We start from the raw sequence: 13,281 nt of genomic DNA, 5'->3' as shown, positions 1-13,281 counted from the left end.
TTGTGAAGATAATAATTTTAGTCTAGCGGGAATTCTGCTTCTTTAGGAAATGTACCCTTTATTCATTATGCGCAGTGGGGTGAGTGGGGTACACCTTGTGGGGAATTATGCAAGTTTATCCGATTTTCGCGACTAGAAAATATACGAAAATATTGTGATAGCATATTGTCAAGAAGAATGACAGATACAGACCTGATACAGTTCCCATATACTTACCTGTTGCAATAATGAAAGACTACCCCACCCCCACTTCTACCTCCACTTCTTCCTTGAAAGAATAATTCAGCTCCCCTCTTTCCCTTGAACCGTTGAAGTGGAGGAAGAAGAGGGACCAAATACATAGCTTACAAATCAGTTTGATCTATTTAATAATCGGCAAGATAATTTATAACATTGGAGTAGTATGTAAAAAGTTTTCGGAGATATCTATATTATTGGGTGCAAAGCAATTAGCGTCTGTTTCACACATTTGTTGTGGATAGGATGAGAGGTAGCGCACAGGAAATGTTTTCCGTGGAACAGATTTTCCCTAGAAACAGCTGATGAACATAGTTATTGGACCTTTCAATATACTTTTCTAAGTCCGTTCTATAAATATTAAAGAACACAAGATAAACAAAAATAAAACAAGGTCTAAATAATAATTAGAGAATTTTTCAAGCACGATAATATATGATGTGTTTTTGACATTGCGCTGCCTTTACGCTGAAATTTTATCTGCACCCCATGGGGCAAAGAATGATGGAAATAAGGTGAATGGATTTAACTTTTAAGCCAGGAACAGGATTGATTTCCTAATTTGTCACTGTTTCCTAATATCTATCTCTATATTACTTTAGAACAACTATTATTAACTTCCGGACGAAATGAATCAATTTTGCTCTATGTCCTCCAAAAGCTTTTAGCTTGCAATGTTTTCTACAAATAGAGACAGTGCATGATTATATTCTATTTACGAAGCGCGGTAAGAGACTGAGGTGCGGAATGTGACCGAAGTTAGCTGTTTGTGGTTTGAAACAACCTTGGTAGAGCCAAAATGCTACTCTTCATTTGACTGTAACGAATATTCAAAAAAAATTATCCGTGCTTTCCTGGTTCAGTAGGAACCAGTACCTAAAAAGGAAGTCAATACCAAAACGGCTGACGATATTGCCGGCCTGGTTACTTAAAAGTGCAACATTCACGATAGGTGTTGAATATAGAAAAGGCACAAAAACAATTCTCCCGAGATTGGGGAACATATTTACCCCACTCAAATTACACAAAAGCCCGCATTTTTAACTGTTGTTCATACAAATTAAATTGATTATTTTTTAAGCATCGGTTTGTGGATCGTTGAATGATCCGACATGAGATTTTTTGCGAGGTAATGTGTAACATTTAGCATGCATGGCCATTTTTCAATCTCATGTCCATAGCAAATTTTATCGTAGATTTACTTGTTTGTTATGTAATGTATTGTTTTATAGCTGTAAGTAACAGAATAAGAGGCAACAATATTTGTGGACAGGCTATTAAAACTTTTTAGCCCCTCCTCCCTAAAAAATAATTTAGAATATTAATAATTTATTGGTATTATTATATTCCGTGCTGCTTGACTCTGAGAATTTTTGTACCAAGTTGTGGTAAGGTCAATATCTAGGTTTTATTATAAATACAAGTAGTATTTCCTGTTAGCTTCATGTATCTAATAATTTAATTATTCTACAGTCACTCAAAAAATAAAAATAAACTTCTAATATAATGTCGGGAAAAGAATTAGGTTTGACTTCCCAAGAAGACGAGTCTGGGTCAATCTCAGAAAAAGTTCAATTACAACAACAAGCTCTTAATGATGAAGATATTAACAATTATCTTTATCTCGAGAAGCCATGGTATAAATATAGTTTTTTTTGGTTGTTGCATTTCTATGTTTTCTTAATTACTTTAACGTCTACAAATCTTGGTTATGATGGTTCTATGTTAAATGGTTTACAATCTTTAGAAGATTGGAATAAATCTATGGGTTATCCAACTGGTTCCATCTTAGGTGCTCTTTCTAACGGTAACACCTTTGGTGTTCTTTTATGTTTCCCATTTGCTTCTTATGTCTCTGATAGATTTGGTAGAAAGAGAGTTATTATGGTTGGTGCTTCTCTTAACGTTATTGGTGCTGTTTTACAAGGTGCGTCTTATAACTATGCTTTCTTTTTGATTTCAAGAATTATTTTAGGTTTCGGTTTCGGTATTTCGACTGTTTCTGCACCATCTTTGATTGCTGAAATCTCCTATCCAAGATACAGAGATACTTGTACTGCTATATATAACTCATTCTACTACTTAGGTGCTATTATGGCTGCTTGGATTACTTACGGTACCAGAAATATTTCTAATGGTTATTCATGGAAGATTCCTTCTTATTTACAAGGTTTCTTACCTCTTGTTCAACTTCTTCTTTTCTTCTTGGTTCCAGAATCTCCAAGATACTTACTTTCTAAAGGTAAGGTTGATAGAGCCAGAAAGATCTTACACAAATTCCACACTGGGGCCGATGAAGATGAACGTGCTCACATTCTTATTGAATTTGAAATTAAGCAAATTCAATCTGCTTTAGAAATGGAAAAGCTTTATTCTAGTTCAAGATATGCTGACTTTTTTAAAATTCCATCTTTCAGAAAGAGATTGTTTTTAACTAGTTTCACTGCTTTCCTTATGCAACTTTCTGGTAATGGATTAGTCTCATACTATTTGAATAAGGTTTTAGATTCTATTGGAATCACTGGAACCAAGAGACAATTAGAAATTAATGGTTGTTTGAATGTTTATAACATTGTTATTTCTTGGGCTGCTGCTAGTGTTTGTTATAGATTCAAGAGAAGATTTATGTTCCTTACTTCTATTAGTGGTATGTTGGTTACATATATTATTTGGACAGTCCTTTCTGCAATTAATCAAAAGAGAAACTTCGAACAAACGTCATTGGCCAATGGTGTTCTTGCTATGATTTTCCTTTACTATCTTTGTTACGATTTTGGTCTTAATGGTTTACCATACTTATATGTTACTGAGATTTTACCATACTCTCACAGAGCAAAAGGTCTTAATATTTTCCAATTCTGTCAACAAGCTTTCGTTGTTTACAACGGTTTTGTTAACCCAGTTGCTATGGAAAATATTGAATGGAAATACTATATTGTCTACTGTTGTATTCTTGCTGTTGAATTAGTTTTAGTATACTTCTTCTACGTGGAAACTTTTGGTCACACCTTGGAAGAAGTTGCCACCGTTTTTGGTGATGATACTACTGCTGCTTTACAAGCCTTCCAACAAGCTTCAAATGAAAAGATTGCAACTGCTCATGTTGAAAGTAACAGTGAACATAGTGACAACTCTTCGAAACAGGTGCTTCAAGTTTAACAATATGTAAAAAAATTTATTTGAAGACTTTCGAAAACCAAAATGATTAATGTATCTATTTTTAAATGATCTTTTTAGTTCTTATACAAATAATTTTTGTTTAATACATTCTCCCTGTTTATTTATATATATGAATGTGATGATAATTTATTTAGATTCATGTAATATTTTTTCGCATTCTCGGGAAAAGCATAAACTTTCCCTAAATTATTCATACAATCATACCAGTACATATATTATTTAGAGAAGTTACATACTTCTTATTTATTTTGATTTTGTGATCATAGTGCAAATCAGGCATGTAATATTATTATACAAATCAAACATATCGGATAAACTCTAAATCATAATGAGAGCAATCAAAAGGGGTGCGGCATTCATGTAAATCGGATAATTTACAGATCCTGCCCCACTATCAAATGCTTCCACATCATGTGAATATCCGTTTTCTTCAGTGGTGTCCTTATCCTCATCATGTTGATGTTGTTGAACCTGAGGAACACCACCATCGGCAGTAGGTGCCGCCGGGGCATCAGTTTCTTCCTTACCTTCAGCATCGTAGTCTTCAACCGGTGCACCAGTCACAACAGTAGTGAAGTAATCAGCATTAGTAGGTGCGGTAATTGGTGCGGTTAGTGTAGTAGCCACGCCGTCAGGACCCATCGAAACAGCTACTACGGCGAGTTCTGTAGCAACCACACCATCAGGAAGTGAGGTAGTGACTGCAATAGTATAAGATGTAGGAGTGAATTGTTGAGCGTCTTCATTTTCAGAATCAGCCGGTTGGACGGTTTGTTCACCATTTGATTCGGTACCGTCATAATAAACGTTGTCGTTAGCAACATTACCATTGTTTTCACTACCGTTGTTAGCAATACCGTTATCATTGGCATTATTACCGGTAACATTATCATTGACATTAGTGTTGGTATTAGTGTTGGTATTAGTGTTGGTATTAGTGTTGGTATTAGTGTTGCCATTATTTTCACCAGTACTATAATCCTTAGCATTATTAGTATTAGTATTGTCGCCGGAATTATAATTATTGTTTATAACTTCATTGTTCATGTTTTGTTCAGTATTGGCCTCATTAGGAGCTGCACCACTCCCACTATCTTCATTAATGGCATTGTTATTTACAACTTCGTCACTAATTTCGTTGGTAGACTCTTCACCACCAACATCTGTATTTGTGCTAGTATTATCTAAACCATTAGCAGGACCTTCAGGTACGTCAGTTCTATCAGCTACAACTAAAATACTGCTTGTAGTAACAAGACTTCCTGAATCATCTGGTGAAACTATGACCTCATAGACGGCGGTGGACTGTTGGCCATTGCCCAACGTCACAGTGGCGGTCCTTGTATATGTTGAGATGGTAGGCAATACTGCTGAAGATGTGAACAAAGTACCATCGTCATCTTGAGAAATAACAACTTGTGCACTTTCTGTAGCAGGAGATCCATTTGGCAAAGCAGTGGTATATGTTGTTACGTATTCAGTGACAACTCCACCCGTGGAAGGTTGAGGTGTGGTGGCGGTGGTTGGCACTTGAACTACAACAGTCTGAAGTGTGTCTCCGGATATGGTGTAAGTTGTTGTATCACTTCCAGTCCATTGTTGTGTAGTGGTAGTATAATCCACAGGTGGTGTTGCAATGATAACGGTATCAAGATCATCTCCTGGCACTGTGAACGTAGTCGTATAAGTCCCGGTCCAACCTTGTGTTGTTGTAGTTGTAGAGCGATCACTCACTCTGGTCGTTGTATCTACATTTGCTGGTGTACTGTTCACTTCATCAGTTTCCTTTGGATCGTCCAAGAACGACGTGTATGTGTACCAATCACCTTCGGAATTCTGAGGATCGACAACAATAGCTGTCTTTGTTTCTGTGCTTCCGTCAGGCTCGGTTACCACGATGGTGGTGGTGTAAGACCAGTCCGAGTGAGTATCTGTACTTGTGGATTGGGTGGTTTTAGTGGTTTCAGAATTATGAGTATTTTGAGAAGTTCCAAGCGTAGGTTCTTCTTTGAGAGTAGTGGATTCATCATCTAAGAACGAAGTATAGGTATACCAATCACCTTCAGAATTCTGAGGATCGACAACAATAGCTGTCTTTGTTTCTGTGCTTCCGTCAGGCTCGGTTACCACGATGGTGGTGGTGTAAGACCAGTCCGAGTGAGTATCTGTACTTGTGGATTGGGTGGTTTCAGTGGTTTCAGAATTATGAGTATTTTGAGAAGTTCCAAGCGTAGGTTCTTCTTTGAGAGTAGTGGATTCATCATCTAAGAACGAAGTATAGGTATACCAATCACCTTCAGAATTCTGAGGATCGACAACAATAGCTGTCTTTGTTTCTGTACTTCCATCAGGTTCAGTTATCACGATGGTGGTGGTGTAAGACCAGTCCGAGTGAGTATCTGTGGTTGAAGGTTCGATACTTTCGGTACTTTCAGTACTTTCAAAAGTTGGTTGCACTTTGAGAGTGGTTGATCCCTCTTCCTCGCTTTCTGTTTCGGAATCCATGAGTGTTTCCGAAGTCTCTGGTTCTTTAATCTCAGTAGTAGAGTCTGTTGGGTCAGCAGTTGTGACGACTTCATCAGATGGTGTTCCTATAACAGTTGTAGCTGTGCCTGAGCTGAGTTCATGTGAGCTTGTACTAACAATTTCATCAGTTATTTCAGTTCCTAAAGTGTCTGAATCTGTAACTATATCTGTCTCAGATTGTGCTGAACTAGATCCTGTATAGCTAGATGCCAATGAAGGGGAAAAGAAAGGAACGTCGGAACTGGCTGAAGGCATGATTGTATCTGGCGAGGAAACAACAGAAGAAGATGAAATCGCGTCTGACAGCGAAGGGTAGGTTGAAAGTGGTTCCACACTCGACGAAGAATCCACAGTTGAAGACAATATTAAACTCGATGATGAAGTAACTTCAGATGAGGCTAAGACTTCAGATGACGATTCAACATATGACGATTCAACATATGACGATGGCATAACATCTGTGAATGATACCACGTCTGAAGTTGGTGAAACTTGTGCAGATGTTTCAATCTCTGAGGATGTTACAATTTCGGAAGATGTTTCAATTTCGGAGGATGTTTCAATTTCGGAAGATGATTGAATCTCTGAGGACGATTCAATTTCTGAAGACGATTCAATTTCTGAAGACGATTCAATTTCCGAATACGATTCAATTTCGGAAGATGTTTCAATTTCGGAAGATGTTTCAATTTCGGAAGACGTTGCAATTTCTGATGATGATTCAATTTCGGAAGATGTTTCAATTTCGGAAGATGTTTCAAATTCTGAGGATGTTTCAAATTCTGAAGACGATTCAATCTCTGAAGATGTTTGAACCTCTGAGGATGTTTCAATTTCGGAAGATGTTTGTTTGTCATCTAACAACTCCTCATAATAGTCTACATCAAACAACGTTGCTGGATTATAACACGATTGACATACATCTGGTTGTGTTATAGCAAGTGGGCCTGTATAAGTAAGCGTAGCTAAACAATCAGCTGTGGCCCTCTTAGATACTGAGGCACAGTATCCAGTTAAGGAGAATGATTCACTTTTATAACCAAAGCCAACTCTTAAGGTTATTACTAATGTTTGCCCTACTCGGACTTCTAAATATTCTCCATTATAATTTATGGTGGGATATCCATTTACATTAAAACGGATTTTATTGTTTTGCCTTAGTCCATATATTTCATATGAAGGTGATTGGGATCTATCATTTTGGATGGTTATGGATGAGTCCGCGCCTATAAAGTATACTTGATGGCCCAGATTATGGGATGGATTAAATTGATAATGGGAATTACTTTCTAGCCAAATACATCCATTAGCTTCCAAGTCATAGTTTATTTCAACATTAGCAATGTGATTAAAGAAGATGGTTCCTTTATTAATAGCGTTACTATATGAGTCTCCTAAAACTATATGACCATTAGGAGTTTCAGCCCAGTTCATGAAACAAATATTGCCTGTATTGGATAATTCCCAATTGGTTTGAATATTAACATTCATATTATTATGCGTTTGAGCACCCAAGAAGTAAATCTCACCTGCATTATCCAAAGTATGAAGATTCCAATTATGGTCTGATTCCTCTTGTTGTGCAGTGCCATCATCAATAATTAGCATCCCGTATCCTGCAACAGTAAGATCGTTCGAAAGATTGACAGAAAATGTTTCATCAATCCATCTATGCCAGGGCCACGAATTTATATTTTTCATATACAAAAGCCCTTCGTAGTTAACTACTACATCATATAACAGGAGATATGACACTTGCATGTAGACTTTTTCGGAATCATCAACAGATATTGTGTCCATCAGCCAGGTGTCTTGGAAAGTATAAGCTCGGTCTGCCAATGATATGGCTGACCAAAGAATTATCGTTACAGTTGCTATGTATTTTGCAAAGAACATTTTTATTAATTGTCTTCTTTATTTGCGTTTTAGAAAAATTTAGAAACCTGGAAGCCATTAATTACTATTTATATATTGAATTTATAAGTCAAACTTCTATGTGGCACGATCAGTTGAATTAAATAGAGTGATCAAATACAAGTTGGTAATGATTGAACCATGAAATGAACAGATTGAATGATAAATGAAAGTCCTTAAGTTAATAATAAATGTTCGACTCACTACATTTGTCACATATTGAAGCATTGTGTATAGATGCAAGATTAGCGTCATTATTAAATCAAAATTACTATTTTCATTAATAATTCCATTTCTCTTTCATTTTGCATCCATTGTATAATTTTCGATGCATATCGGTAGATGGGATATATAAAAGTGAAAGGCGCCACAAATTTCTTTTTTGGGTCCTTTAAAGTTCGGCTACGCATGACATACTTGACATGACAGAAAGCTTACATGAGTAGATCAATATAATGCCAAGATGATAAAATTGACCTATTTTGGAAAACAATTACTTGTCTGATTCTTAGTATATTTGTATTTTTATGCAGGTCAGAATTTTTCGTCATCGCGTCGCATCACATATATATGCAATATTTGAGGTGAAGCAAGCATACCCCTGTTGTAGTGAGGCTAATGTTTTTTTCAATAATTAGCGATACTCCAAGCTAATCCTTCTGTTGCAGTCGGAAAATATTTGAAGCATGTACATTACGTTAATTTGTAAATCCATATGTCGATAATATAATTACATCATTGTAAATCTGGGGGAAGGTCGACAAACGTAGTTATTACTCGTACCAACAACCTATACAGGTATAAAGAGAAAATAAAACAAAAGGAAAGAGGTAAGTCGTATTATACATATGGCAATGAAGAGCCTATGTACTAATATAGATATAGCGGAGTAAGCCTGGAACTTCCCCTTTCCACGTATAGAACAAATGTTACGCCAGATGTCATAGAAAATATGTGAGTTTATAATTCTTTATGGCATAAATTGATGGAAAATAACATCCAATTAAAGTGGCTTAATTATCGTACTTACTGATAATTATAAAAAGAAATTTAGACAAATTCGGAAGCCATACTTGCATTATGCTAAATAATTGGAGTGCAATAATATTGGTACTCAAATACCTTGCGCGGCTCGTTGTATATCTTTGTATTGGATCTATTATGCATATTACGATGATAAGATCAAAGTTCGTTTATATTAAGAATCTATGAGCAATATACCGAGGTCCTGAAGACTATTGTGGCGTATTTTCCAGCACCAATAAATTTTAAATTCTTTATCTCTATAGAGCCCAGATTTTAAAGTTGGGTGATTATTACGTATTCTCGAACGATTTAGAAAAAATATCCCTCATAATGTTTTAACATTCTTTGAAAAAGTCAACATTATAATGTAGTCCTCTAAGTTTCTTAGCATGTAATGAAGAATAACAGTTTCAGTCAGAACTACCCTGTTAAAATTGGCAACTCACTTTATTTACGGCAAAATGACAAAAACACTGTCGAGGTTTCGGTTTAAAACGAACTTTCTGTTCGCCTTTCAATCGAACTAGTACATATATTATTACTCATAGAAATTATTTAATGCGCTTTTATTTTGTTAACAAAAACTCAGAAATCAGGCACGCGACATGAACTAAAAAAAGCATATCGGAAAAACTCTAAACTTAACTCTAAACTTAACTCTAAACTCTAAATCATAATGAGAGCAATCAAAAGGGGTGCGGCATTCATGTAAATCGGATAATTTACAGATCCTGCCCCACTATCAAATGCTTCCACATCATGTGAATATCCGTTTTCTTCAGTGGTGTCCTTATCCTCATCATGTTGATGTTGTTGAACCTGAGGAACAGGACCATCGGCAGTAGGTGCCGCCGGGGCATCAGTTTCTTCCTTACCTACAGCATCGTAGTCTTCAACCGGTGCACCAGTCACAACAGTAGTGAAGTAGTCAGCATTAGTAGGTGCGGTAATTGGTGCGGTTAGTGTGGTAGCCACGCCGTCAGGACCCATCGAAACAGCTACTACCGCGAGTTCTGTAGGAACCAGACCATCAGGAAGTGAGGTAGTGACTGCAATAGTATAAGACGTAGGGGCGAATTCTTGAACGTCTTCATTTTCAGAATCAGCCGGTTGGACGGTTTGTTCACCATTTGATTCGGTACCGTCATAATAAACGTTGTCGTTAGCAACATTACCATTGTTTTCACTACCGTTGTTAGCAATACCGTTATCATTGGCATTATTACCGGTAACATTATCATTGACATTAGTGTTGGCATTAGTGTTGGCATTAGTGTTGGCATTAGTGTTGGTATTAGTGTTGGTATTAGTGTTGGTATTAGTGTTGGTATTAGTGTTGCCATTATTTTCACCAGTACTATAATCCTTAGCATTATTAGTATTAGTATTGTCGCCGGAATTATAATTATTGTTTATAACTTCATTGTTCATGTTTTGTTCAGTATTGGCCTCATTAGGAGCTGCACCACTCCCACTATCTTCATTAATGGCATTGTTATTTACAACTTCGTCACTAATTTCGTTGGTAGACTCTTCACCACCAACATCTGTATTTGTGCTAGTATTATCTAAACCATTAGCAGGACCTTCAGGTACGTCAGTTCTATCAGCTACAACTAAAATACTGCTTGTAGTAACAAGACTTCCTGAATCATCTGGTGAAACTATGACCTCATAGACGGCGGTGGACTGTTGGCCATTGCCCAACGTCACAGTGGCGGTCCTTGTATATGTTGAGATGGTAGGCAATACTGCTGAAGATGTGAACAAAGTACCATCGTCATCTTGAGAAATAACAACTTGTGCACTTTCTGTAGCAGGAGATCCATTTGGCAAAGCAGTGGTATATGTTGTTACGTATTCAGTGACAACTCCACCCGTGGCAGGTTGAGGTGTGGTGGCGGTGGTTGGCACTTGAACTACAACAGTCTGAAGTGTGTCTCCGGATATGGTGTAAGTTGTTGTATCACTTCCAGTCCATTGTTGTGTAGTGGTAGTATAATCCACAGGTGGTGTTGCAATGATAACGGTATCAAGATCATCTCCTGGCACTGTGAACGTAGTCGTATAAGTCCCGGTCCAACCTTGTGTTGTTGTAGTTGTAGAGCGATCACTCACTCTGGTCGTTGTATCTACATTTGCTGGTGTACTGTTCACTTCATCAGTTTCCTTTGGATCGTCCAAGAACGACGTGTATGTGTACCAATCACCTTCGGAATTCTGAGGATCGACAACAATAGCTGTCTTTGTTTCTGTGCTTCCGTCAGGCTCGGTTACCACGATGGTGGTGGTGTAAGACCAGTCCGAGTGAGTATCTGTACTTGTGGATTGGGTGGTTTCAGTGGTTTCAGAATTATGAGTATTTTGAGAAGTTCCAAGCGTAGGTTCTTCTTTGAGAGTAGTGGATTCATCATCTAAGAACGAAGTATAGGTATACCAATCACCTTCGGAATTCTGAGGATCGACAACAATAGCTGTCTTTGTTTCTGTACTTCCATCAGGTTCAGTTATCACGATGGTGGTGGTGTAAGACCAGTCCGAGTGAGTATCTGTGGTTGAAGGTTCGATACTTTCGGTACTTTCAGTACTTTCAAAAGTTGGTTGCACTTTGAGAGTGGTTGATCCCTCTTCCTCGCTTTCTGTTTCGGAATCCATGAGTGTTTCCGAAGTCTCTGGTTCTTTAATCTCAGTAGTAGAGTCTGTTGGGTCAGCAGTTGTGACGACTTCATCAGATGGTGTTCCTATAACAGTTGTAGCTGTGCCTGAGCTGAGTTCATGTGAGCTTGTACTAACAATTTCATCAGTTATTTCAGTTCCTAAAGTGTCTGAATCTGTAACTATATCTGTCTCAGATTGTGCTGAACTAGATCCTGTATAGCTAGATGCCAATGAAGGGGAAAAGAAAGGAACGTCGGAACTGGCTGAAGGCATGATTGTATCTGGCGAGGAAACAACAGAAGAAGATGAAATCGCGTCTGACAGCGAAGGGTAGGTTGAAAGTGGTTCCACACTCGACGAAGAATCCACAGTTGAAGACAATATTAAACTCGATGATGAAGTAACTTCAGATGAGGCTACGACTTCAGATGACGATTCAAAATATGACGATTCAACATATGACGATTCAACATATGACGATTCAACATATGACGATGGCACAATATCTGAGGAGGACACAACGTCTGAAGTGGATGAAGAATATTCAATCTCTGAGGATGTTTCAATCTCTGAGGATGTTTCAATCTCTGAGGATGTTTCAATATCAGAAGATGTTTCAATTTCGGAAGATGTTTCAATTTCGGAAGATGATGATTGTGAGCCATTTTGCAAATCATCATATGAGTCCACATCAAAGACTGGTGGATTATCACATCTTTGACATACGGCTGGGGGTGGTTGTTCATCTGTACCAAAAGGAATCCATATTTCAGCTTTACAATCACCTTGGGCTCTCTTGGATTGCGGTAAGCAGTAACCCATTATAGCAAAGTTATTATCTAAGTTACCAATTTGACCTACTTTTATTCTTATTACTTTACCCTGATCAATATTGTTCAAAATTGAGATTGTTAAATATTCGCCATCATAATCATAAGAGGGATACCCTCTTAAATAAAGATATATAAAATTTCGGTTTCCAAGTCCATATATTTCAAAAGTTGGTATATTCCTGTTAGGATCATAATTATTAATAGTTATTGTAGATCCTCTGCCTAAGTAATAAGCCTGGTTGCTGTTCAGATTGAAATATGGATCTTCAATGACGTAGTTTGTATAATCTTCTAACCAAATACAACCCTTACCTTTCAAGTCTTTGTTTATGATGATATTATCAATATTTTTAAAGAAGATGGTTCCATCATTAGTAGCTGTTCCACCCCACCATTCTATTTCAACTTGACTCTCCAGAGGATTCTTAATGTTGTTCAAGAAACAAAGCTTACCAGTATTATTAAAATCATTGTTTTGTATAGAAGTGGTAATAGAATGAGACGAGTTTGTACCTAAGATGTATGTTTCACCTGCATTATTTAGTTTCCCTTGGAGGGCAATTGAGCTCCACTGCCCATATGTATTATCATCATCGATAACAAAAGTTGCATTTTCGGATACAATTATATCACTAAGAGAGACTCTAAAATAATTAACGAGTACCTGAAACCAGGGCCAACTGGCTACATTTTTCATATACAAGAGCCCTCCTCTATTGACTACTACTGGATCTTGAAATGTAGCTCTTGATACTTGCATATGCACTTTTTCAAAATCATCAACATACATTCCTTGTATGCTATTGGTTTGTTCGTAGTTATATGCTCGGTCTGCTAATGATATGGCTGACCATAGAATTAAAGTTAAAGTTGCTATATGTTTCACAACAAGCATTTTGTTTCCTCT

The 13,281-nt window shown here is 37.2% G+C and overlaps 3 protein-coding genes across 3 annotated transcripts; 1 reads left to right on the top strand and 2 right to left on the bottom strand. All coding sequences in view use genetic code 12, as the record gives it.

Annotated features, from left to right (window-relative positions):
• Positions 1 to 1,333: 1,333 nt before the first annotated feature.
• On the top strand, positions 1,334 to 3,612 carry RJT21DRAFT_48257 (general substrate transporter). The gene has a single exon (XM_064884755.1). It carries the CDS (start codon positions 1,744 to 1,746, stop codon positions 3,394 to 3,396), a length of 1,653 nt encoding a protein of 550 aa, XP_064737485.1. The 5' UTR covers positions 1,334 to 1,743; the 3' UTR covers positions 3,397 to 3,612.
• Positions 3,613 to 3,735: 123 nt separating this feature from the next.
• Positions 3,736 to 7,839, bottom strand: RJT21DRAFT_115404 (uncharacterized protein; the record flags this gene model as incomplete). Its single annotated transcript, XM_064880342.1, has 1 exon — positions 3,736 to 7,839. One exon carries the CDS (start codon positions 7,837 to 7,839, stop codon positions 3,736 to 3,738), a length of 4,104 nt encoding a protein of 1,367 aa, XP_064737484.1.
• Positions 7,840 to 9,549: 1,710 nt separating this feature from the next.
• On the bottom strand, positions 9,550 to 13,269 carry RJT21DRAFT_3392 (uncharacterized protein; the record flags this gene model as incomplete). The annotated part of the gene is made up of 1 exon (XM_064884204.1): positions 9,550 to 13,269. One exon carries the CDS (start codon positions 13,267 to 13,269, stop codon positions 9,550 to 9,552), a length of 3,720 nt encoding a protein of 1,239 aa, XP_064737483.1.
• Positions 13,270 to 13,281: the final 12 nt, after the last annotated feature.

The sequence above is a fragment of the Scheffersomyces amazonensis genome (genome assembly GCF_036850825.1).
Source record: "Scheffersomyces amazonensis strain UFMG-HMD-26.3 chromosome Unknown RJT21scaffold_5, whole genome shotgun sequence".
NCBI classification, from domain to species: Eukaryota; Fungi; Ascomycota; class Pichiomycetes; order Serinales; family Debaryomycetaceae; genus Scheffersomyces; species Scheffersomyces amazonensis.
The sequence above is the reverse complement of the archived record's forward strand: the minus strand, read 5'-3'. Positions and strand labels throughout refer to the sequence as shown.